At 43.1% G+C, this 25,328-nt stretch overlaps 3 protein-coding genes across 4 annotated transcripts; 2 read left to right on the forward strand and 1 right to left on the reverse strand.

The window, feature by feature from the left end:
• Positions 1 to 1,231: 1,231 nt before the first annotated feature.
• B3GALT6 (beta-1,3-galactosyltransferase 6) lies at positions 1,232 to 4,415 on the reverse strand. The gene has a single exon (XM_033079848.1). The coding sequence runs from the start codon at positions 4,185 to 4,187 to the stop codon at positions 3,171 to 3,173; it is 1,017 nt and encodes a 338-aa protein (XP_032935739.1). The 5' UTR covers positions 4,188 to 4,415; the 3' UTR covers positions 1,232 to 3,170.
• A 636-nt stretch (positions 4,416 to 5,051) lies between these two features.
• Positions 5,052 to 17,210, forward strand: SDF4 (stromal cell derived factor 4). 2 transcript variants are annotated; one of them, XR_006163111.1, is made up of 8 exons: positions 5,323 to 5,591; positions 6,253 to 6,615; positions 9,429 to 9,565; positions 9,895 to 10,008; positions 11,906 to 12,064; positions 13,814 to 13,989; positions 14,825 to 15,403; positions 16,024 to 17,210. XR_006163111.1 is itself a non-coding variant. In XM_042779968.1 (7 exons), the coding sequence occupies exons 2-7, from the start codon at positions 6,323 to 6,325 to the stop codon at positions 14,999 to 15,001; spliced, it is 1,056 nt and encodes a 351-aa protein (XP_042635902.1). In that variant the 5' UTR covers positions 5,052 to 5,140; positions 6,253 to 6,322; the 3' UTR covers positions 15,002 to 15,009. The 2 variants fall into 2 exon arrangements, 1 of the variants encoding a protein (XP_042635902.1); XM_042779968.1 differs by lacking the exons at positions 5,323 to 5,591; positions 16,024 to 17,210 and adding an exon at positions 5,052 to 5,140 and having other exon boundaries at positions 14,825 to 15,009.
• Positions 17,211 to 17,939: 729 nt separating this feature from the next.
• On the forward strand, positions 17,940 to 23,975 carry TNFRSF4 (TNF receptor superfamily member 4). The gene is made up of 10 exons (XM_033079905.1): positions 17,940 to 17,947; positions 18,017 to 18,196; positions 18,526 to 18,671; positions 19,610 to 19,732; positions 20,306 to 20,404; positions 21,732 to 21,798; positions 22,077 to 22,254; positions 22,444 to 22,513; positions 22,867 to 22,992; positions 23,585 to 23,975. The coding sequence occupies exons 1-10, from the start codon at positions 17,940 to 17,942 to the stop codon at positions 23,653 to 23,655; spliced, it is 1,068 nt and encodes a 355-aa protein (XP_032935796.1). The 3' UTR covers positions 23,656 to 23,975.
• Positions 23,976 to 25,328: the final 1,353 nt, after the last annotated feature.

Below are 25,328 nucleotides of genomic sequence, written 5' to 3' on the forward strand. Positions count from 1 at the left end.
TTAATATTCAATTCTTTTAGAATTATGGATCCATAGCACCAGGCCGGGATTTTGAAAATCTGTCCTTGAATATAGAGTGGGAAATTCCAGGAATCCTGAACCTAATTAACCACAATTCCCTAAATCCAGCCAGGCCTGCATCCCAAAGCTTTTGTTTCCAATTTTCTGAGGTTGAAACTGAGGCCAAAATCCCATTTTATCATTTCTTCCTGCTCGATTCCTTTAGAATTTTGGATCCACAGCAGCAGGCTGGGATTAGTTTGGATATTTGGGAATATTTCCTCCCAGAAATATTGGGAATTTTCCTCCCAGGGGAGTCCCCATCCCTGGAAGTGTCCCCAAAACCCCAGGATGTGGCACTTGGGGACACGGGTTAGTGGTGGCTGGATTCATTTTATTAATTTTTCAATTAATTTTGGAATTAATTGAAATTTTTCCTGTATTTTGGGAGTTTTTTTTGGGCTTCTACAAAGGTTTTTCTTTAGGTTTCCCACATTAAATTTCCATGGAAAAATAATCCTCATCGTCAACAATTCCCTCATAATTCCATTTTTTAATTGGAAAACTTTTTCTTTTCCCTTTTTCCCTCATTATTTCATGTTAAAACCAGAGAAAACCTCCTGATTTTAGTCATAAACATCTGGTTTTGGAGAGTTAATTCTCATTTTTTTAAGGAATTGACATTTCCCAAGGCTTGGAGTGACATCTAGCGACTGCCTGGGACAGGCAGGAAAATTTGGGAATAAATTCCAAAAAGATCCCTTTGCTTCCACAGCAAAATCCCAAAGTTATTCCTAATTATTTATAGGGGAAAAAAAATTATTATTTTAATTTTTGAGGGAAGTTTGAGTTCTTTGTGTGAGCGTGGAATGTTTGAAATTTGGAGGAAAAAAATTCCTTTTAAAATAATTTGGCCTCATCCTCACCTGATTTTGTTTCCCAGGTGGAATTTCCCAGGGAAAATACAGTGGAAAGGTGGATAAAATAATGGGAAAGTTGATGTTTTTCTGGGAATAAATGGATTTATTTGGGAATTTCCTGGGGAAAAAAGGGTAAAGGTGGATAGAACAAAAGGGGAATTTACATTTTGATGGGAATAAATGGATTTATTTACAATTTTTTTGGGGAAAAAAGGGTAAAGGTGGATAAAAGAATGGGAAAATGAATATTATTCTGGGAATAAAAGGATTTATTTGTAACTTTCCTGGGAAAATAAAGAGAATACACTGGCAAGAATGATAAATAAATATAATTATAAATAAATATTCACATTACAGGTAATTAATCACATTTACAGACAACATTAATGAACCTCAGATGGCAAATGGATGTTTAAAAACTGGAGTTTGGTGTCTTCTTGGAAAATTCCTCTTTTGGAATAGGATATTTTGGGAAAAAATACTCCCTGGTAATCCCTAAGCATGCATTATAATAATAATTATTATCATCATAATAATTACAATTATTATAATTGAGTTTAACATGCTAAAATAAGAAGAGTTTTTGCAGGATTTTAGTTTTTGTTTAAGGAAAAAAATGCCTTGAAATTCTCAAAATAGAAAAAAAATCTTCTGAAGATTTTTAATCTTCAATAATTAATTAATTAAAACAAGAGAGTAACAAAATAAATAAACAACATAATTGCTCCCTTTGGTATTCCTAATTCCTAAAATTCCTAATTTTGCTAAGAAGCAAAAAGAAAGAGAAATTGGCACTTTTTAAAAATTTTTATTTTTAATTTTTCTTTGCCATTTGTCTCTTCCAGCCAGAGTTGGGAAGGAGGGAATGGAATGGGAATGAAAGTGCAGAGTGCAACAAACACCAAAAAAAAAATAAAAATCACCAAAAAAAAAGACATTTAAAAAATGAAATTTGACATTTACAAAGTAAAAACCACTCAGGCTGCAGGAGCTGCAGCTGGCACAGGGGACTGGAAAAATTTTGGAGCAGCTGCCACTGAAAAATGTTTGAATTCCAGGTTTGGAGATAAATAAATAATGTCTGAGCCCTGATTAGCCAGGACTGAGAGGAAAATCCCATCTCTGGATGTAATTAATTCCATTTTAATTAATTAATGGAGTTCTTCTACATGGAATTTTTGGAGAGAAAGAGGGAATTCCCCCAGCTTTGAGCACCTAAATGTGATTTTTTTTTTCTAGTGTGAAATAAAGTTCTCAAAGTTGTATTTTTGGGGTGGGGGTTCACAAAGTTCATTTTCATACCTTAAATCCCCACCTTTGGGGATAAAAAAAGCTTTTTGAAACTCCCACTGCTCAATTCTTCTGCTCATTTTATTAAAAATAAATCTAAATTTGAAGCCTGCAATGTCTTGGAGCAGCCAGGGAGTTCTTGAGTGTTGGAGGGAAATGAACTCCAAACAACACCTGAAGGCTTTGCAAAGCCAAAAAAAAATCTCCTAAATTAAAATAAATTCAATTTCTGCCCCTGGCAAGAACCTGTTCCCAGTCTGGGCTCTTCCCTGTTGTCATTTCCTTGCCAAGGAATCAACAGCAGCCTCATTTCAGTCTTATCACCATCAAAACTCAGCGTGACCTTTAGCAAATAAATATCAGAATCTCTTCAAACTTTCCATTCCAGTTCTCTCTCTCCTGGCTTTTTATACTCTCTGTGTTTTGTCACCTTTTATTTGCCTCCCATCCAGGCATTTGGCCTTTTTCTGGGCTTTCTGTCACCTATTTTATTTTGTTTTTTTAAGCATTTCCAACCATGCCACGTCAGCAGCTCCCAGGGAGTCCCGGGGTGCCAGAACGAGCTGTGCAAAATCTTTTCTAGATTAATTAACCCCTGACTCCAATTAACTGCAATTCCCTAAACCCAGCCAGGCCTGCATCCCAAAGCCTTTGGGATCAGTGCCTCAGGGGTTCTGAGGGAGAAACTGAGGCCAAAATTCCATTTTAGCAGCTCAGTTCTGCTGGAATTATGGATCCACAGCACCGGGCTGTGATTTGGGAAGTCTGTCCATGGATATGGAGTGGGAAATTCCAGGAATCCCGAACCTAATCAACCACAATTCCCTAAATCCAGCCACGCCTGCACCCCAAACCCTTTATGCCCAATGTTCTGAGGGAGAAACTGAGGCGAGAATTCCATTTTTTCCACGGGATTCTCCGGTGTCACAGCGAGCAGAGCCCATCACGCCGTGTCTCCTTTCAGGGGATGCCATCCTTCCTCTGGCAGCACTGCGAGGGAGGCACTCCCCAGTCGTACATGTAGGAAAGGCGCAGTTTCACCTCCTCCTTGCACAGCTTCCCTTCCTTGGCCAGCGTCTGGTGCTTCTCCAGCATGTCCTCGATGCTCTGCTTGTGAGTCACGATGTATTTGTTGTTGCAGCCGCGCGATTTGTACTCGGTGTCGAAGCGGGGGTCGTGCACTCTCTTCACGTCGATGGGCGCCAGCCAGACCCCCAGGGACACGTCCTCGCTCTGCCACAGGTTCAGGTAGTCCCTGCTGAGGCGCAGGTAGCGCACCAGGTCGGCGGAGATCACGTATCCACCACCCAGCGCGTAGGGCAGGTAATAATCACACAGCAGCCAGGCGCTCTCCTTCCATTTCCCCCCCGATTTCACCCGCCCGCGGCCCGAGAAGAAGCCCCAATAGAGGCGCCGCGGCTCCTTGGCCCTCAGCTCCTCCACCAGCACATCCAAGCGCACGAAGGTGTCGTCGTCAGCCTTGAGGGCGAACTGGAAGTCCAGGTGCGCGTCCAGCCACACGTAGGTAGCCAGCACCTTGGCCGTGAGGTTCTCGTACGAGTCGCGCAGCTCCGGCAGCAGCAGCAGGTCTCGGTGCCGGCTCTGCTCCAGCTCCAGGCCCCGCAGCTCCTCGGCGCTCAGCCCCGCCGTGCCCACCACGAAGCGGCTCCAGACGGGGCCGTGAGGCGCCTGCCGCGCCGCCGCCATCCAGGTGCTGCGGATGATGCTGCGCCGCTCGCTGTACTTGGGGCCGCTCATCACCACCACGGCCAGCAAGGCGCTGCCCTCAGCGGCGGGCGGGGGCGCGGCGCGGGCCCCGCGGCCGGGCTGGCTGTGCGGGAGCGCGGGGGGCGCGGGCAGCGGGCGCAGCCCCTCCGAGGTGCACTTGGCGAGGTAGAGCAGGACGGCGGCGCAGAGCGAGAGCCCGCCGAGCCCCAGCGCGGTGCGGTGCCGGCTGAGCCGCCGCAGCGCCTTCATGGCCGCGGGGCCCCTCACGGCCACGCCCGCCGCGTTTAGGCGGGAACGGCCACCGGAGGGGACAGCAGAGGGGACAAGCTTCGTGCAGCAGCGTTCACCGCGCCTCGCTGCCGCGCTGGGGTGGTTTCATGGCTCTCCTGAGCTCGCCGCCTTCTCCTCGGGAAAGCGGCGGTTCCGTCCCTGCTCCTGCCGCGGCTCCCGCGGTTCCCGCACAGGGGGAAGGGGCGGGAGAAGGGGCGGTGGCCGCAGCGTTTGACGCGGCTGTCGCCATATTGGAATAGGGCATGTGAATGCCAAGTAGGGGCAGCTGCCATCTTGGAATAGGGCACGTGAATGCCAAGTAGGGGCTGCCACCATCTTGGAATAGGGCACGCCATGGCCGAGTAGGGGCAGCTGCCATCTTGGAATAGGGCACATGAATGGCGAATAGAGGCAGCTGCCATCTTTGGTTTGGGCGCTGCGCCGTGGCCGTGCTTTGTACGTGGGATCATGGAGTCGTTAAGAGGTTGGGTTGGACCTCAAGACTCCTCTAGTGCCACCTTCTGCCATGGGCAGGGCCACCTTCTACTGTCCCTATTGCTCCAAGCCTCAATGTCCAATCTGGGATGGGGCGCTCACAGCTTCTCTGTCTATGGCAGGGCTTGCCATCAGATGTTATTGAAGGTCCCTTCCAACCCACACCACTCAGTGATCCGATGAAAACAGCCACGCACACACAGCCCGGAAGCAGCACAACCCAGATCCCCAGGAGAACGCCCCTTTGCCCGCCCCGTGCCGGAAATGCCGGCTGCCCTCACCAAAGATGGCCGCGCTGCCGTGAGGCCGAGTAACGCCACTTCCGTTTCCGCCCCGCTCCCCCCCGCCCTGGCAGCGCCGCGGCTCCGGCAGGGCCGTGAGGGGCGGCCGGGCCCGGGCTGAGGCTCCCGCGGCCGCTCCCTGCGGAGCCGCTCTCGGTGAGTGCGGGCGGCTCCTCCCGCAGCGCCGGGGCCTCGGGGGTTCGCAGGGGTTTGGGTTCCTTCGCGCGGTCTCTGCTGGATTTGGGATTTTGGGGTTTGTTCCCCCGGAGCTGGGCGGGATGATCGCTGTGGGTCACTTCCAGGGCAGCAGATCGGGATTTCATGGCGCTGGGACGGCTCCGCCCCGCCGCTGGTTCCTGGGTGTTCCCAGCTCCGCTTTCTCTCTGAGCGGATTTCCCTCCTTCCTCCCTTTCCAAAAACGCCTTCATTTGTTTCCAAAGAACATTTTTGTTGGGATCTCTGCGATCCTCCTGTGGCTTTTGCTGTGTTTTCAAGGATGCTCCCTTCCCAAGTGCTCTGCAGAGTGAAAACTAATGCATTCATTCCATATATTTATTATTTATCAGGCCTTTTTAATGTCTGACATCTAAAACTCCTCTAGTTTTGTGTAGGTTCCTCTGAATTTCTTGTTGTGTGGAAGTTTTATATACTTGTATATACATAAAACTCAATATATAGTATATTATATATATAGTTGTATAAACATAATTATATAAAAATATATGTAAATATATAATATATATACAGCTGTATATATATATGTAATTATATATATAAATATATATGTGATTGTATAAGTATGCAGTATAATACATATAATTGTATATATGTAATTATGTATATAAATATGCAGTATATTATATATGTAATTATATATAAATAAACATACACTATATTATGTATAATTGTATATTTATAAATCTATATAAGTATATATGTAAGTCTATATATATAGTATATTATATATATAAATGTATGTGTAAGGATATATAAGTAAATATAGGGTATATTACATATATTTTTGTAAGTATATAAGTGTATATGTGATTGTATATATAAATAAATATATTATATGCTATATATATAATGTATGTATATACCTAGATTATTAATTTTGTGTATGGGTTATTCTTATTTTTAGCTGTTCATTAATGGCCTTTTACTTCAGAGTTTAATTTGATTTTCCTCCTTTTTTCTTTTCAGATCATTTAATCCACACTAACCTCTTCAGAGTTTAACTTCTTTTATCTCCTTTTTTCCTTTTCCAGATCCCTCAACCCCAAACAACCGAAAACAAAACCAAAAAAGGAAAGAAAATAAATACAAAAAAAATTAAAAATGCTGTCGAGACAAGCTTTCCTCTGCAGTTTGGGCTCTCTCTATTTATCCCTGCTGCTCATCTTCCTCCTGATGGACGTTTGCGCCAGACCTGCCAACAACTCCGTGCTGAAGGGAAAAGCGGAGAAGGAAAAGGAGGAGAAGGATCTGGTGCCCCCCGACCACCTGAACGGCGTCAAGATGGAGCTGGACGGGCACCTGAACCGGGATTTCCACCAGGAGGTGTTCCTGGGCAGGGCCAGCCTGGAGCAGCGCGGCAGCAACCGCGACAAGCTCACCGACATCTTCAGCAAGTGAGACAGGGTTAATTAATGGGGATTTAATTAGGGTTTAAATTGGGAATGGCACCTAAACCGGGATTTGTACCAGGAGCTGTTCCTGGGCGGGGCCTGGCAGCAACCGCGACAAGCTCACCGACATCTTCAGCAAGTGAGACAGGGGGATTTAATTAATGGGGATTTAATTAATGGGGATTTAATTAGGGTTTAAATTGGGAATGGCACCTAAACCAGGATTTGTACCAGGAGATGTTCCTGGGCAGGGCCTGGCAGCAACCGCGACAAACTCACCGACATCTTCAGCAAGTGAGACAGGGGGATTTAATTAATGGGGATTTAATTAATGGGGATTTAATTAGGGTTTAATTGGGGATTTTAGTTAGGGTTTAAATTGGGAATGGCACCTAAACCAGGATTTGTACCAGGAGATGTTCCTGGGCGGGGCCTGGCAGCAACCGCGACAAACTCACCGACATCTTCAGCAAGTGAGACAGGGGGATTTAATTAATGGGGATTTAATTAATGGGGATTTAATTAGGGTTTAATTGGGGATTTTATTTAGGGTTTAAATTGGGAATGGCACCTGAACAGGGATTTCTAGCAGGAGCTGTTCCTGGGCGGGGCCTGGCAGCAACCGCGACAAACTCACCGACATCTTCAGCAAGTGAAACAGGGGGATTTAATTAATGGGGATTTAATTAATGGGGATTTAATTAGGGTTTAAATTGGGATTTTATGTAGAGTTTACATGGGGAATGGCACCCAAACAGGGATTTCCACCAGGAGATGTTCCTGGGCAGGGCTTAGCAGCAACCGCGACAAACTCACCGACATCTTCAGCAAGTGAGACAGGGGGATTTAATTAATGGGGATTTAATTAGGGTTTAAATTAGGGTTTTAATTTGGGATTTTGGTATTTCAAAGTTGGGAATGGCACCTGAACAGGGATTTCCACAAGGAGATGTCCCTGGGCAGGGCCTGGCAGCAACCGCGACAAACTCACCGACATCTTCAGCAAGTGAGACAGGGGTTAATTAATGGGGATTTAATTAATGGGGATTTAATTAATGGGGATTTAATTAGGGTTTAAATTGGGGATTTTAGTGTTTTAAAGTTGGGAATGGTAACCTGAACAGGGATTTCCACCAGGAGCTGTTCCTGGGCAGGGCTCAGCAGCAACCGCGACAAACTCACCAACATCTTCAGCAAGTGAAACGGGATTAATTAATGGGGATTTAATTAGAGTTTAATTGAGGATTTTAGTTAGGGTTTAAATTGGGATTTTAATTAGGGTTTTAAATTGGGGATTTTAGTTAGGGTTTAAATTGGAGATTTTAGTTGGAATTTTTTGGGGTGGGAATGTCATTGAAGTCCCCAAAATCTGATTTTTTTTTGCAGTTTTTGGTAGAGAAACTGGGCTGAGATTGGTTTGTTATCCATCAGAAAAATTCAAGTTTCCATCAGAAAAATTCAAGTTTCCATCAGAAAAATTCAGGTTTCCATCAGAAAAATTCAAATTTCCTTCAAAATCCACGTTTTCCTGCCTCCAAGCTCCCACTTTGTGCTTCAACACTTCAATTCAGCAATAAATGAGATTTTCTTCCCTTTTTTCCCCCCTAGTTATGTGATTTAGGTGGAAAATGATTGGAAGGAGGAATTTTCAGAGGAAAAAAACCCAAATTTGAAATATTGAGGGGAAAATTCTTTTTAAAAAATCTGATTTTTGGTGCCCTCCAACCCCTGAGTGCCCCAGCAGCGTAAATTGTGATATTTAAATTGTAAAATCTGCATTTTTTTGGGGTTGTTTGTGTCTTTTTTTTTTTTTTTCACATTTCCTTGACATTTCAATGCAAATCAGATCTTGAATAATTTGAGTTTCAATAACAACAACTGGTGATGGCAGCAGATAACAAAGCTCAGAGTCAGCCTGGGGATTTCTGAATTCTGCTTTTGGCTTTGTTTTGGTTTTTTCATAGAAAAAAGAGTGGGTTGGAGCTGCTTTAAATAGAATTTGAAATGCAAATGGAATGAAATCTGATTTTTTTTAATGATAGTTTGAATTATAAAAAATGGGTTGGAGCTGCTTTAAATAGAATTTGAAATGGTAATGAAATAAAATCTGATTTTTTCAGTGATATTTTGAATTACAAAGAGTGGATTTGAGAGGCTTGAAATAGAATTTGAAATGGAAATGAAATTAAATATCTTTTTAAGTGATATTTTGAATTATTAAAAATGGTTGGAGATGCTTTAAATAGAATTTGAAATGGAATTAAATAACATCTCATTTTTTAGTGATGTTTTGAACTATTAAAAATGGGTTGGAGCTGTTTTAAATAGAATTTGAAAAGGTAACAAAATGAAATCTGATTTTTTTAGTGATATTTTGAATATTTATTTAATGCTCAAAAAAACCTCTCAAAGTGGTAGAAAATTTGGTTTATTTTTGCTTTTCAAATGTAAATTTTTAATTGATTTCTTAATGAAGTAAGGATTGATGGAGTGGCAGAGGAGAGGATTGTTCAGATTGGATTTTCCTGAGAATTTTAATCAGGAAAAATCAAATTCTGCAGCTCTGAATCCAAGGAATTCCTTGGGAAAGCAAAACCAGGCAGAAAAATAACAGGGAACAAATGGATGTGTCATTTTAAAATGTGTAAAAATTAAAAATTCAATTAAATTTACAAAAAAAGAGAAACAGAGAATCCAAAATTTTCATTTTTTCTGTTAATTTTTACCGAATAAAACAATTCCCAAACTAAAAATAAACCAGATTTTTTCCCTCTTAAACTCTAAATTAAAAATCCTATTTCTTTTTCTCTCCTCAGGGTGGACAGAAATAACGATAAAAAAATCAGTGCCAAGGAAATGCAGCGTTGGATCATGGAAAAAACAGATGAGCATTTCCAGGAGGCCGTGCAGGAGAACAAAATGCATTTTCGAGCTGTGGACCCTGATGGAGATGGTAAAATCAACTTTTTTTCCCCTCCAAAAATCACTTTTTAAATCAATTCTGGCATGCAGAATTTATATTTGGGTTGGCAGTGCTGAATTTTGGTTTTTGTGGGAAAGAAGTGGGGGGAAAAAATGAAAAAAATGAAATAAATTGGATTTTTCATAAAAATTTTGTGGCTTAAAAAAAACCTTAAATATGAAATGGGGACAGATTTGATGTTGGCATTCTTAAAATTAAATGTGATGCTTGAGTAAAAAAATTGAAATTAAAAAAAAAATTAAATTAATTTTAAATAATGAAAAATTCATCATCTCAGGCTGAAATATTCTCAATTTCAGGTCACGTGTCTTGGGATGAATATAAAATAAAATTCTTGGCAAGCAAAGGCTTCAACGAAAAGGAAATTGCAGAGAAAATCAAAAACAACGAGGAATTGAAAATAGATGAAGAAAGTAAGTGCAGGATGGGTGTGAAAATCAGCAGGGGAGGGAAATGTTTGGGGAGGAGGGAAATCATCAAACAAAAATTCTGCATTTTTAAATCCAAAGTTCGGTGTGAAAAATTATGATTTTTGTAATGAAACAAAAATTCTGCGGTTTTTCCACCTAAAATTTGCTGTGAAAATTATAATTTTTAAAAGGAATCTTCCTGTTTTCCCCTTTAAATAAATTTGTCATGAAAATTGCAATTTTTAAGAGGAATCTCGTTCAAAAAAAAATTTAAATTTCCTCTAAAATCCCTCAAAAAATTGTAGTCAAAAGACACAAATCCTGCATTCATCCTGACCAGAATCTGCCATGAAAATTACAATTTTTAAGAGGAATCTCATTCAAAAAATATAAAAATTTTCTCTAAAATCCCCCCAAAAATTGAAATCTGAAGACACAAATCCTCCATTCTCCCTAACCCAAACCTGCCATGAAAATTATAATTTTTAAAGGGAATTGCCTTAAAAAAATATTTTAATTTTCTCTAAAATCCCCCCAAAAATTGAAATCAGAAGACACAAACCCTCCGTTCATCCTGACCAGAATCTGCCATGAAAATTACAATTTTCAAGAGGAATTTTGCCGTTTTTCCCCCTTTAAAAAACCATCAAAATTTCCTGTAAAATCCCCCCTTGCACCTTTCCCTTTCCCTGCAGGGATGAGTCATTTCAGAATTGCTGGGGTGACATTTTCCAGCCATTTCAAAAATGACAGAAATGCAGAAAAAAAAAAAAAAAAAAAAAACCGTGCAGGGAAATCACCTGGGGCTGGTTCCAGGAAGTTGCTGAGTCAGCGCCTCCACGCTGCACCTGAGCACCAAAATCTTCTGTAGGAAAATCAAATTATTCATCTTCCACTTCCTCAGGGGGTTTTTTTTCTCCTCCCCCAAGCACTGTAAAAGTGATTTTTTTGGGTGGTTTTTTTTAAAAAATAAAAACACCTGGGGGTGTGGAGTTTAAGGTGCTTTCTGTAGAAATTTGGATTTGAGAAATTAAATATATTTAAAGTATTACATTATATTAGATTACATTATATTACATTAAATTATATTGCATTACATTATATTACATTACATTACATTAATATGTGTCAATAAAATGTAATACTTAAATATAACATCATAATTACAATCTAATGTATATAAATATAGTAAAAATGCATAAATATTAATTATATTTTTATCATTACTACACAATGTAATATAATTGATAGGGATAAATCTTAAAAATGGATTGGGAGAATTTAAAAGATGGAATGGGACAACTGAAGTCCTAAAAATTGGTTGTGGCAACAGAAATCCTTTAAAAATTGATTGGGACAACTGAAATTCTTAAAAATTGGGCCAATTGGGCTAAAATTGGATTTGGACAATTTTAAATCTTAAAAGTTGGGTTGGGACATTTGAAATTCTTTAAAAATGGATTGGGGCAATTTAAGTCCTAAATTGGATTTGGACAATTTAAAATCTTAAAAGTTGGATTGGGACATTTGAAATTCTTTAAAAATGGATTGGGACAATTGGAATCCTTTAAACATTGATTGGGACAATTGAAATCCTTTAAATATTGATTGAGACTATTGAAATTCCTAAATATGGATTGGGTCAATCAAAATTCCTAAAAATTGGACTGGGACAGTTTAAGCCCTAAAACTTGGATTGGGACAATTTAAATCTTAAAACTTGGATTGGGATAATTGAAATCCTAAAATGAAATCCCTAAACATTGGTTGCAACAACTGAACTCTCAAAGAGGGATTGTGCCAAATCCTAAAAACAGGACTGGGGCAATCCCAGTGTTTGGGATGAGTGGTGCTGACTGAAACCCTCCATCCCCAAATCCCGAATCGCCGTTCCCTGCAGCGCAGGAAGTGCTGGACAACCTGAAGGATCGCTGGTACCAGGCGGACAATCCTCCCCCGGACCTGCTGCTGAGCGAGCAGGAGTTCCTGTCCTTCCTGCACCCCGAGCACAGCCGCGGCATGCTGCACTTCATGGTGCAGGAGATCATCCGCGACCTGGGTAATCAGGAATTGATTCCTGGGAATTGGATCATTGGATCCATGGGTTCCCGTTTTTCTGTGGGTTTTGGGAGGGAGGGATTGGTGTGTTGGAGTTTCCCGTTTTTATATGGCTGCTGCACTTCATGGTGCAGGAGATCATCCGCGGTAATCATCCAGGGATTCATTTTTGGGAATTCTATCCAGGGATTCCTGGGAATTCTATCCATGGGTTCCTGGGAGTTGGATCCATGGGTTCCTGGAAATCATATCCATGGGTTCCTGGGAATTCTATCCATGGATTCCCGTTTTTCTGTGGGTTTTGGGAGGGATTGGTGTGTTGGAGTTTCCCGTTTTTATGTGGCTGCTGCACTTCATGGTGCAGGAGATCATCCGCGGTAATCATCCAGGGATTGATTCTTGAGAATTGGATCCATGGGTTCTTGGGAGTTGGATCCATGGGTTCTTGGGAGTTGGATCCATGGGTTCCCATTTTTCTGTGGGTTTTGGGAGGGAGGGATTGGTGTGTTGGAGTTCCTGTCCTTCCTGCACCCCGAGCACAGCCGCGGCTGCTGCACTTCATGGTGCAGGAGATCATCCGCGACCTGGGTAATCATCCAGGGATTCATTCCTGGGAATTCTGTCTATCCATGGGTTCATTCCTGGGAATTCTATCCATGGGTTCCTGTTTTTATGTGGGTGCTGCACTTCATGGTGCAGGAGATCATCCGCGACTTCAGTAATCATCCAGGGATTCATTCCTGGGAATTGGATCCATGGGTTCCTGGGAGTTGGATCCATGGGTTCCTGGGAGTTGGATCCATGGATTCCTGGGAGTTGGATCCATGGGTTCCTGGGAGTTGGATCCATGGATTCCTGGGAGTTGGATCCATGGGTTCCTGGGAGTTGGATCCATGGATTCCTGTTTTTATGTGGCTGCTGCATTTCATGGTGCAGGAGATCATCCACGACCTGGGTAATCATCCAGGGATTGATTCTTGGGAATTGGATCCAGGGATTCCCGTTTTTCTGTGGGTTTTGGGAGGGATTGGTGTGTTGGAGTTTCCCGTTTTTATGTGGCTGCTGCACTTCATGGTGCAGGAGATCATCTGCGATCTGGGTAATCAGGAATTGATTTTTGGGAATTGGATCCAGGGATTCCTGGGAGTTGGATCCAGGGGTTCCTGGGAGTTGGATCCATGGGTTCCTGGGAGCTGGATCCATGGATTCCCTTTTTTATGTGGGTGCTGCACTTCATGGTGCAGGAGATCATCCGCGACCTGGGTAATCAGGAATTGATTCTTGGGAATTGGATCCATGGGTTCCTGGGAACTGGATCCGTGTATTCCTGGGAGTTGGATCCATGGGTTCTTGGGAATTGAATCCAGGGATTCCTGGGAATTGGAATGTGTTGGAGTTTCCCATTTTTATGTGGCTGCTGCACTTCATCGCGGTAATCATCCAGGAGATTATCCGCGGTAATCATCCAGGGATTCATTCCTGGGAATTCTATCCAGGGATTCCTAGGAACTGGATCTACGGGTTCCTGGGAATTGGATCCATGGGTGCTTGGGAATTGGATCCATGGATTCCTGGGAGTTGGATCCATGGATTCCCATTTTTCCCAGATCAGGAGAAAATTCCCATTTTTACGGGAATTAAACCAACACATTTCAATTTTTTTCCTTTTTTTTGGCGCGGATCAGGCAGCAATTCCCATTTTTACAGGAATTACAAGGATCCATTTGAACTGTTGGGTGTTTTTCCCCAGATCAGGACGGGGATAAGAAGCTGACCCTGTCAGAATTCATCTCCTTGCCCGTGGGCACGGTGGAGAACCAGCAGGCTCAGGACATCGACGACGACTGGGTGAGGGACAGGAGGAAGGAATTCCAGGAGGTCATCGACGCCAACCACGACGGGATCGTCACCATGGAGGAGCTGGAGGTGAATCCCCATCCTTTAAATTCAAATTACAGCTTTAAAACACAAAAAAATTGAGTTACAGCTCAGTTTCTATAAGTGTTTCATGAGAAAATGGAATATTTCTATTTAATTTTAATTTGGTGTTAATTTCATTTTTATTTCATTTAAAATGCAGCGTTGAAACCCAAAAATATTTGAATTACAGCTCAGTTTTTATAAGTATATAATTAAAAAATGGAGTATTTAATTTTATTTTAAAATTTAATTTAATTTAAATTTCATTTGGAGTACAGCTTTAAAGCCCCCCAAAACTGAGTTACGGCTCAATTTTTGATGAGTATTTAATTTTAAAATGGAATATTTCTATTTCATGTTAATTTCCTGTTAATTTCACGTTAATTTAATTTAAAAATATTCTACAGGAACAGCTGAGAAAGCAGAAAGTAATAGAATTTTGGTCCTGAAAACTCATTATTATTTTTAAATTAATTTTAAATTGGTAATTCATTTTTAACTGGAATTTGATCCTGAGTTTAACTTGCAGCCCAAACTCCACAAACACTCCACGGAATGAGCTGAAAAAATCCAGGATTTCTGTCGGAACAGCCGAGAAACCAGAAAAAATAATAGAATTTTGGTTCTGAAAATGGAGGGAATTTGATCCTGAGTTTAATTTGAAATCCAAACTCTGGAAATATTTATTGGAATAAGCTGAAAAAAATCCCAGATTTCTGTAAGAACAGCTGAGAAACCAGGGATAAAATCTTCCTAAAGATTTTAATCCCCGCTCAGGGCCGGGCTGTGAGCTGAGGAGCTCCAGGCTCAAGGCTGAGGAGGTTTTTCCATGTTTTTTCAGGAATACATGGATCCCATGAACGAGCACAACGCGCTGAACGAGGCGCGGCAGATGATCGCCGTGGCCGACGAGAACCAGAACCACCACCTGGAGCTGGAGGAGATCCTCAAGTACAGCGAGTATTTCACCGGCAGCAAACTCATGGATTACGCCCGCAACGTCCACGAGGAATTCTGAGCTTCCTCCCCCTTTTCCAGAACTTTCTCTTTTCCTCCCCCTCAACAAAAAAAATAAAAATCGCAGGGATAAAGGACTGAGCTCCGAACCGCGGGAATTGTTCGCTGCTGTCGCCGCTCCTCGCTCGGGGTCGTTCCTGGATTCCCGATTTTCCGTCCATGCCTTGGGGTCTGCAGCTCCTTGGAGTGGTTTTTCCACCAGGAGAAATTCCTGGATTCTGGTGGTTTTTTTTCCTTGGTTTGTGGGGTGGAATCCAGCTGGAATTCCTTGGGGTCTGCAGCTCCTTGGAGTGGTTTTTACACCAGGAGAAATTGTGGAAATTCCTGGATTCTGGCGGTTTTTTCTTTGGTTTATGGGTTGAATCCAGCTGGAATTCCTTGGAATCTCCAGCTCCTTGGAGTGGTTTTCACACCAGGAAATATTCCTGGATTCCAACGGTTTTTTCTTTGGTTTATGGGGTGGAGTCCAGCTGGAATTCCTTGGAAGCTGCAGTTCCTTGGAGTAGTTTTCCCACCAGGAGAAATTCCTGGATTCTGGTGGTTTTTTTTCTTTGGTTTATGGGGTTGAGTCCAGCTGGAATTCCCTGGAATCTCCAGCTCCTTGGAGAGATTTTCACACCAGGAAATATTCCTGGATTCTGGTGGTTTTTTTTCTTTGGTTTGTGGGGTGGAATCCAGCTGGAATTCCTTGGGGTCTGCAGCTCCTTGGAGAGGTTTTCCCACCAGGAGAAATTCCTGGTGGCTTTTTAAAGTTGATTTGTGGGGTGGAATACAGCTGGAATTCCCTGGAATCTGCAGCTCCTTGGAGTGGTTTTCCTGCTGGGAGAAATGGAAATTCCTGGATTCTGGTGGGTTTTTTTTCCTTGGTTTGAGGGGTGGAATCCAGCTGGAATTCCTTGGAATCTGCAGCTCCTTGGAGAGATTTTCACACCAGGAAATATTCCTGGATTCCAACGGTTTTTTCTTTGGTTTGTGGGGTGGAATCCAGCTGGAATTCCTTGGGGTCTGCAGCTCCTTGGAGAGGTTTTCCCACCAGGAGAAATTGTGGAAATTCCTGGATTCTGGCGTTTTTTTCCTTTGGTTTATGGGGTTGAATCCAGCTGGAATTCCTTGGGGTCTGCAGCTCCTTGGAGTGGTTTTTACACCAGGAGAAATTGTGGAAATTCCTGGATTCTGGTGGTTTTTTCTTTGGTTTATGGGGTGGAGTCCAGCTGGAATTCCTTGGGGTCTGCAGCTCCTTGGAGAGGTTTTCACACCAGGAAATATTCCTGGATTTCAACGGTTTTTTCTTTGGTTTGTGGGGTGAAATCCAGCTGGAATTCTTTGGAATCTCCAGCTCTTTAGAGAGGTTTTCCCACCAGGAGAAATTGTGGAAATTCCTGGATTCTGGCGGTTTTTTTCTTTGGTTTATGGGGTTGAGTCCAGCTGGAATTCCCTGGGATCCCTGGGGAGGATCCTGAAATATTCCCATGTTTTCCTTCAGCTGCTGGTCCAAGAAATCCCAAACAAAAGTTGGATTTTGGGAATTTTGCTGGTTCCAAGGAATGTTTGACCTCCTGGGAATATCCACACTCAATTCCAGTGTTTTTCTCGACTTCCTGAAGAGTTTATTGGGAATTTAATGGAATTTTTCCCCTCTTTCCAGGGGGGTGTGAGGAAGAATTTGTTTGAAATATTACTGAGAAACTCTGTGGAATAAATTAATAAAATAAATTTAAGTAACTTTAATTAAAATTAATATAAAATTACATTTTTTTTGTTGACATCTGCACTGAGAATGAGCGATTATGGCTTTTAAAAAACCAGATTTCTGTCGAAAACCAAACAGTTGGGAAGATTTTTGGGAATTGAAGCTGTTGGACAGAGCAGTGGGAATTCCATGGAGTTTGATGGCTGCTTAATTCACTGCTAAAATTAATGAGCTCTGTGCTAATTATGCTGTTAATGAGCTGCTAATGATGATATGGGAGGGATTCCAGGCTTTGGCTGAGCTCTGAAAATATCTCTGTCCCAAATAAAATTGATTTTTCCTCTGCTTCCATCTTTCCTGGGAAAAACCCCTCTTTGGGAAAGAATTCCTGAAAATCTGAGATGTTCTATTTGATTAAATTTATTCTTAATATAATGTAAATACAGGAATTGCTGTCCTTCCGTCCTTTTCCTGCTCTTTATTTGATGTTTTTATTAAACTCCTTGGATAAAAGGTTTTATATTTTTTTGTTGTTGTTTTTCTGTTTGTTTTCGTTTTCATTAAATATTTCTCTCCATACCTTGGAAATTCTGCTGCTTTTAAGGTTTGTCAGGGGTGGGGGGGGAATAAGAGGAATAAATTCCATTGAACACCTCAAATTTTATCTTGGATCCAATTCCAATAGGCTGGGAAATGAAATTCTATAATTCCCAGTTATTTTCTGGGGTGGGTGAAGGTAAAGCTGCAATTCCTAAACACCTCAAATTCCTAAACACCTCAAATTCAATTCCCCAATTCCCAATATTTTGTGCATTCAGTGATGCCGGGGAGCTCTCCTAGAACTTCAACACCTCAAATTGAGCTCCTGGCTCCAACTCCAGCAGTCTGGAAAATGAAATTCTTTAATTCCAAATTAATTACCAATATTCTCCCTCCCACAGCGCTCCTCCCTCCCTCCTTTTCCAGCCCTTCCCATCGGCATTCCCCTCCTTTGAGAGGCTCCTTTTACCTTTTTCAACCTTTCTCAAGCTCAGCATTTCTTCTTCCTGCCGAAAAAACCCCAAACCGGGAGCGGGAAGGGGCGTGGAAGAAAAGTGGGAATTTCCCTCAAATGTCTCCGCCCGGAGTTGATCCCGCGTTCGTGCTTCAGAGGGCTGTGAGGGGAAGGGAGCTGAGGGGAAGGGAGCTGAGGGGAGCTGAGGGGAAGGGAGCTGAGGGGAGCTGAGCATTGAGGGGAACGTGAGGGGGAATGGAGCCGTGAGAGGAAGGGAGCCGTGAGGGGAGCGGAGCCGTGAGCGGAACGTGAGGGAGAACGAAACCGTGAAGGGAGAACGGAGCCGTGAGGGAAAACGGAACCGTGAAGGGAGAGCGGAGCCCTGAGAGCAAGAGAGCCGTGAGGGAAAACGGAGCCCGTGAGGGGGAGCGGAGCCGTGAGGGGGAGCGGAGCCGTGATGGGGAACTGAGCCCTGAGAGGAACGTGAGGGAGAACGGAGCCGTGAGGGGAGAGTGAGGGGAAAGGAGACCTGAGGGCAAGAAGAGCCGTGAGGGAAAACGGAACCTTGAGGGAAAACGGAACCGTGAGGGGGAACGGAGCCGTGAGAGCAAGAGAGCCGTGAGGGAAAACGGAACTGTGAGGGAGAACGGAGCCCTGAGGGAGAACGGAGCCGGGTGGGGAGCGGAGCCCTGAGGGGAACGTGAGGGAGAACGGAGCCGTGAGGGGATCGGAGTCGTGAGGGCAACGTGAGGGGACAACGGAGCCGTGAGGGCAACAGAGCCTTGAGGGGATCGGGGAACGTGAGGGGAACGGAGCCGTGAGGAGAGAACGGAGCCCTGAGGGGAATGGCGCTTCCAAGGATTCCCTGGAATTCCCCCGCTCTCTGCTGGCTCCTCCTGGCCGTGGCCATTCCCGTTTCTCTGGGTTTGGAATGCCAGGAGCACCAGTACCTGCTCCATGGCAAATGCTGCAGTGACTGCGCCCCCGGTGAGTGCCCGCCGATGGGGCTGGGGTACTGGAGAAAAACCAGATTTTTCTCAGTGAAATACTAATTTTTAATGAAATATCTGTTTTTTTAAGTGGAATTTCTAATTTTTTTCTTAGTGGAATATCTATTTTTTTAGTGGAATTTCTATTTTTTTCTTCATGGAATATCTGCTTTTTAATGGAATGTCTAATTTTTCCATAGTGGAGAAATTTTAGTGAAATACCTACTTTTTTAGTGGAATTTCTAAGTTTTACTTAGTGGAATATCAGTTCTTAAGTGAAATACCTATCCTGAGTTGTTACCAAAGGATGAAATTCGGGATTTTTTCCCTCACGATGCTGAGCTGATCTCAAGGGATGTAATTTGTGATTTTTCATTGATCCCAAAGGATGAAATTTGTGATTTTTCATTAATCTCAGAGGATGAAATTTGTGATTTTTCATTAATCTCGGAGGATGAACTTTGTGATTTTTCATTAATCTCAGAGGATGAAATTTAGGATTTTTCATGGATCCCAAAGGATGAAATTTGTGATTTTTCATTAATCTCGGAGGATGAAATTTAGGATTTTTCATGGATCCCAAAGGATGAAATTTGTGATTTTTCCCCTCACAATCCTGAGTTGATCCCAAAGGATGAAATTTAGGGTTTTTCATTGATCTTGAAGAATGAAGTTCAGGATTTTTCATGGATCCCAGAGGATGAAATGTGGGATTTTTCACTGATCCTAAAAGATGAAATTTGGGATTTTTGTTTTTGGGTGCTGCAGGGCAGAGGATGCACGGCCTGACCTGACACCATGTGCTCACTGTGCCAGGACACGCTGCTCCCAAAGGCTGAAATTTGGGATTTTTCATTAATCCCATAGGCTGAAATTCAGGATTTTTCACTGATCCCCAAGGATGACATTTGGGATTTTTGTTTTTGGATGTTCCAGGTCAGAGGATGCGCAGCCGCTGCACGGCCCGGGCTGACACCGTGTGCTTGCCCTGCCAGGACGGATATTTCAGCTCCCAGCACCACCACGGCTTCTGCCGCAGCTGCACCGTCTGCAACGCCCGTGAGTGCTGGGATTTGGGCAAAAATCCCTTTTTTGGGGGCATTTGGGGGGAAAAATCACTTCTTGGGGGGAAAATTCCCATTTTTGAGGGAAAAAATCCCTTTTGTTGGGGGAAAAAATCACTTCCTGGAGCGTTTTTGAGGGAAAAAAATCCCATTTTTGAGGGAATAAACCTCCTTTTTTTGGGGAATAAACCTCCTTTTTGGGGACAAAAAATCCCTTTTTTGGGGTGTTTTGAGTGAAAAAAAATCCAGTTTTTGAGGGAATAACACCCCTTTTTTTTGGGAAAAAAATCCCATTCTGAGGGCAAAAAATTTGCTTTTTTGGGGAATTTTAGGGAGGAATCTGGGGTTTGGGGTATTTGGGGGAAAAATCCCTTTTTGAGGGAAAAAATCCCAGAGTTGGGGCATTTTCGGGGAAAAAATCCCGCTCTGGATGAAAAAAATCCCAATTTTGGAGCATTTTTGATGGAAAAAAAATCTTTTTTTGGGGAAAAAAGAGGAGTTAATTAATTTTTGTTGTTAATGAGTGAATGGGTGAATGAATGAATGAATTGATTTGTGCCTTGCCCAGGGAAGGGCAGCGTGGAGGTGAAGCCGTGCGAGAAAACCTCGGACAGGGTGTGCGTGTGCCAGGCGGGATGGACGCCAGAGGGGAACTCTGGGGGGAACGGTGAGATGGGAATGGGAATGGGATTGGGATTGGGAATGGGAATTCCATTGGAATTGAGAATTCCACTGGGATTGGGACTGGGAATTCCATTGGGATTGGGAATGGGATTGGGAATTCCATTGGGAATGGGAATTCCATTGGGATGGACACCAGCAGGAAACCCTGGGGGGAACGGTGAGCTGGGAATGGGATTGGGATTGGGAATGGGGATGGGATTGGGAATGGGATTGGGAATGGGAATTCCATTGGGATGGACGCCAGCGGGGAGTCCTGGGGGAAACGGTGAGTTGGGACTGGGAATTCCATTGGGATTGGGACTGGGATTGGGAATTCCATTGGGAATGGGAATTCCATTGGGAATGGGAATTCCATTGAGATTGGGATTTGGATTGGGAATTCCATTGGGAATGGGACTGGGAATTCCATTGGGAATGGGAATTCCATTGGGATGGAACCATCAGGAAACCCTGGGGGGAACGGTGAGCTGGGAATGGGAATTCCATTGGGATTGGGATTGGAAGTAGGAATTCGATTGGGATTGGGATTGGGAATGGGTTTGGGAATTTCATTGGGATTGGGGCCAGCAGGAGTTCCTGGGAGGAACAGTGAGCTGGGACTGGGATTGGGAATGGGATTGGGACTGGGAATTCCACTGGGATTTGGAATGGGAATTCCACTGGGATTGGGATTGGGAATTCCATTGGGATTGGGAATTCCACTGGGATTGGGAGTGGGAATTCCATTGGGATGGATGCCAGCGGGAAACCCTGGGGGGAATGGTGAGCTGGGACTGGGAATTCCATTGGGATTGGGAATTCCACTGGGATTGGGACTGGGAATTCTGTTGGGATTGGGATTGGGAATTCCATTGAGATTGGAGTCAGCAGTTCTTGGGGGGAATGGTGAGCTGGGAACGGGATTGGGAATGGGAATTGGGAATTCCATTGGGAATGGGATTTGGATTGGGAATTCCATTGGGATTTGGATTGGGAATTCCCTTGGGATTGATGCCAGCCAGAATTCCTGTGGGCAACAGTGAGCTGGGAATGGGACTGGGAATGACCTTGGGAAGGGCTGGGAATGGGAATTCCCTTAGGAAGAGCTGGGGATGCCCTTGGGATGAGCTGGGAATTCCCTTGGGAATTGGGGAGTTGGGATTGATGCACTCTGGAATTCCCTTGGGAATCTGGAATCCAGAATTACCCAGTGGATAAATGTGGGAATTCTCTCCTGGATAATTTCCATAATTAATAATCCCTGATAATTTCCAGAATTACCCAGTGGATAAATCTGGAATTCTCTCCTGGATAATCCCTTTTTTCCCCAGAGTGCTCCCGATGTCCTGAAGGAACTTTCTCCAGAGGAGGGAATGAGAACTGCCAGCCTTGGACCAAGTAGGAATCTCTTTTTTGGGGAAAAAAAATCCATTTTTTGGGGTCAGTGTGCTCAGAGCAGCTCTGGGGATTTCCTATTTCCAGGAAAATCCCAAATCCAGATAAATAAATCAGAATAAACCATTTTCTCCCTCAAAAAATACAGTTTTAACCAGGGAAAAATGAGATTTTTTTTTTTCCCCTCAGGAATGTGATTATTATCCAGGGGAAAATGGGAATTTTTCCCCTCAGGAATGTGATTATAATCCAGTGAAAACCCTCTGGGATTTCTTTTCCAGCTGCAGCTTTTTTGGGAAGAGCACTCTCCGAGCTGGCACGGCCACAGAGGACGCCCTGTGCATCAACCCTGGCCTGGAGCCCACCCCCACAGAATTCCCAAAAAACAGAGCTGCCATCTCCACAGAATTCCTAGAAAAAAGAGCTGCTATTCCTACAGAATTCCCAAAAAACAGAGCTGCTATTCCCACAAAATTCCCAAAAAACAGAGCTCCCATTCCCGCGGAATTCCTGGATAAAGGAGCTCGCATCCCCACGGAATTCCCAAAAAACAGAGCTGCCATTCCTACAGAATTCCCAAAAAACAGAGCTGCCATCCCCACAGAATTCCTGGAAAAAAGTGCTCCCATCCCCACAGCATTCCCAGAGAACGGCTCCATCCCCAGGGAGGTTCCCACGCTTTGTTCGGCTCCCGGCGGCCCCTCGGAGCCCAGCTGGGGTAAGGAGGGGCAGGGGGATCCTGGGGAGGGAATTCCCACTGTTCCCAAAGCCATTCCTGCATTTCCCACAACATTCCAGGATCCCACATTTCCAGCTGCTTGGTTTCCATGTAAATCTGCTCTCCTGGGAACTCAAATCCCATTTTCTCTGAAACCTTTTCTGTTTTTCGCGCAATTTTTTAGGATTCCCAATTTCCATCTGAGCCTCTTTCCTGGGAATGGAATTCCCACTTTCTCTGAATAATTTTTTTGTTTTTCCCACAACATTTCCCTCTCCTTTTCCAGAGCTCTGGGTTGTCCAAGCAGAGCCAGGAATTTTTAATTTTAGGGAATTTTTCTGTCCCAATTGCAGGTTCTCTGTCCCTGCTCCTGCTGTGCCTGATGCTGCTGATGGTGAGTGGGATTTCCATCCTGCTCCTGATCATCCAGGCATCCCAGAAAAAAACCAGGAATGGGCCTGGGAGGAGCATCCCGCAGAGTGAGTTCCTTTTTTTGTGGGATTAAAAAAAAAAAAAATCAGGGAAAAAATAATTCCAGTGAGTTCCCTTTATTATGGGATTAAAAAAATAATTATTCCAGTGAGTTCCCTTTATTATGGGATTTAAAAAAAAAATTATTCCAGTGAGTTCCCTTTTTATGGGATTAAAAAAAAAATTATTCCAGTGAGTTCCCTTTTTATGGGATTAAAAAAAAAAACAGGGAAAAAATTTCCTGGGAAATGCTGGAAAATCCCCCAGAAATTTGGGAAACCCCCCAGAAATTTGGGAAAACCCCTCAGAAATTTGGGAAAACCCAAAAAAATTTGGGAAAACCCCCCAGAAATTTGGGAAAACCTCCAGAAATTTGGGAACCCCCCCCAAAATTTGGGAAAACCCCCCAGAAATTTGGGAACAACCCCAGAAATCCTGGAAAATTCCCCAGAAATTTGGGAAAACTGCCCAGAAATTTGGGAAAAAATCCAGAAATTTGGGAAAACCCAAAAAAATTTGGGAAAACCCCTCAGAAATTTGGGAAAATCTCCCAAAAATTTGGGAACCCCTGGCTCATTCCCAGCCCATCTTTTTTTACAGAGGAGAGCAGCTGCAGGATCCCCATCCAGGAGGAGCACATCGATTCCAACTGCAGCCTGATCAAACCCTGAGCCCGGCTTTAGGCTGGGCTTTGCCTTCCTAAGCCCGGCTTTAGGGCTGCTCCTGCGTTCCTGAGCCCATGGACTGAGCCTGGCACTGGTTAGGCCTGGCTTTGCTAAATTAGGGATGAATTTAGGGCTGGCTGAAGTCTTGAATGAACTCAGGATCTCCCTTTGGAGTTTGGGAGAATTCCTGAGGGGGTTTGGTGTGGGTTAAAGGACAAAGCTGAGCTCTAAAATCAGGATTAAATGGCAAAATTGAGGCTAAAATTGGGATTAAGCGGCAAAACTGAGCTCTAAGAGCAGGATTCAGTGGCAAAACTGAGCCTAAAATTGGGATTAAGTGGCAAAGCTGAGCTCTAAAACCAGGATTCAGTGGCAAAACTGAGCCTCAAATTGGAATTAAGTTGCAAAACTGAGCCTAAAACTGAGATTTAATGGTAAAACTGAGCCTAAAATTGGGATTAAGTGGCAAGGCTGAGCTCTAAAATCAGAATTATTTGGCAAAGCTGAGCTCTGAAAGTGCCAAAGCTGAGCTGTAAAACCAGGATTCAGTGGCAAAACTGAGCCTAAAATTGGGATTTCATGGTAAAACTGAGCTCTAAAACCAGGATTCAGTGGCAAAACTGAGCTCTAAAATTGTGATAAAATGGCAAAACTGAGCCTAAAACTGTGATTTAATGGTAAAACTGAGCCTAAAATTGGGATTAAGTTGCAAAACTGAGCCTAAAACTGGGGTTTAATGGTAAAACTGAGCCTGAAATTGGAATTAAGTGGCAAAGCTGAGCTCTAAAATTAGAATTAAATGCCAAAATTGAGCTCTAAAATCAGAATTAAGTGCCAAAGCTGAGCTGTAAAACCAGGATTAAGTGGCAGCTCAACCCACACTTGCTGAAATGAATTTTCCCTCTCTCCTTGGTTCTCCAAACATTTGGAAATCCAATTTTTTGGGGAGCAAACCCCAAATTCTGGAATTCCTGGAGCCTGAAGTGTCCTTCAGCTGAACTTGAAACATTTCCATGGAAACCCCAGAAAAAAAAATGGAATTTTTAACAATTTAGGAGCAGCTGAGAACTGCTCCAAAAATGGGAATTTTAAACCCACAGCACCAAGAATATTAAAAAAAAAATTTAAAAATTCCCAGCAGGGATGCAAGAGGTGTTTAAATCCATGGATTTGGGAAGATTTTTATGTTTTTATGAAGATTTTTGATATGTTATACATATTGAAGGGTTTATACAGTGTATAGCAAGGTTTGTATTGTGTACAAAGGGGGTGGGGGGAATAAAAGTCTGAAAAAAAATCAAAATTAAAAAGAAATAAAAACTAAACTCTGGTGTGTGTTCAGGGGGGAAATGGGAAATTCCTGCAGGGAGGGTTGGGGGAAAGGTTGGGAGGGGTTTAAGGGAAAAAAATCCAATTTTTTCCTGGGAAAATGATAAATTATAAATTATTCCTGAGGGGGAAAAAAAATCCTATTTTCCCTGGGTAATAATTGTATTTTTGTGGGTGAAAATCCCAATTTTTCCCTGGATAAGAATTATATTTTTTAGGGAGAAAAACCCCATTTTTCCCTGGATGAGAACTGTATTTTTGAGGCAGAAAAATCTCATTTTTCTCTGAATAATAATTCTGTTTTTGAGGAAAAAAAAAAAATCCTATTTTTCCTGGGTAATAATTGTATT

This window comes from Catharus ustulatus, chromosome 24, assembly GCF_009819885.2.
Source record: "Catharus ustulatus isolate bCatUst1 chromosome 24, bCatUst1.pri.v2, whole genome shotgun sequence".
NCBI lineage: Eukaryota > Metazoa > Chordata > Aves > Passeriformes > Turdidae > Catharus > Catharus ustulatus.

What these genes read in the sequence shown, in the direction of transcription:
- B3GALT6 (XM_033079848.1), bottom strand. Translation starts at nt 4,187, where the DNA reads ATGAAGGCGCTGCGGCGGCTCAGCCGGCACCGCACCGCGCTGGGGCTC.
- SDF4 (XM_042779968.1), top strand. Translation starts at nt 6,323, where the DNA reads ATGCTGTCGAGACAAGCTTTCCTCTGCAGTTTGGGCTCTCTCTATTTA. An exon ending in CTCACCGACATCTTCAGCAA is followed by an intron (nt 6,616 to 9,428) that starts GTGAGACAGGGT and finishes TTCTCTCCTCAG; the next exon opens with GGTGGACAGAAATAACGATA. An exon ending in ATTGAAAATAGATGAAGAAA is followed by an intron (nt 10,009 to 11,905) that starts GTAAGTGCAGGA and finishes CGTTCCCTGCAG; the next exon opens with CGCAGGAAGTGCTGGACAAC.
- TNFRSF4 (XM_033079905.1), top strand. An exon ending in CTGCAGTGACTGCGCCCCCG is followed by an intron (nt 18,672 to 19,609) that starts GTGAGTGCCCGC and finishes TGGATGTTCCAG; the next exon opens with GTCAGAGGATGCGCAGCCGC. An exon ending in TGGGAGGAGCATCCCGCAGA is followed by an intron (nt 22,993 to 23,584) that starts GTGAGTTCCTTT and finishes CTTTTTTTACAG; the next exon opens with AGGAGAGCAGCTGCAGGATC.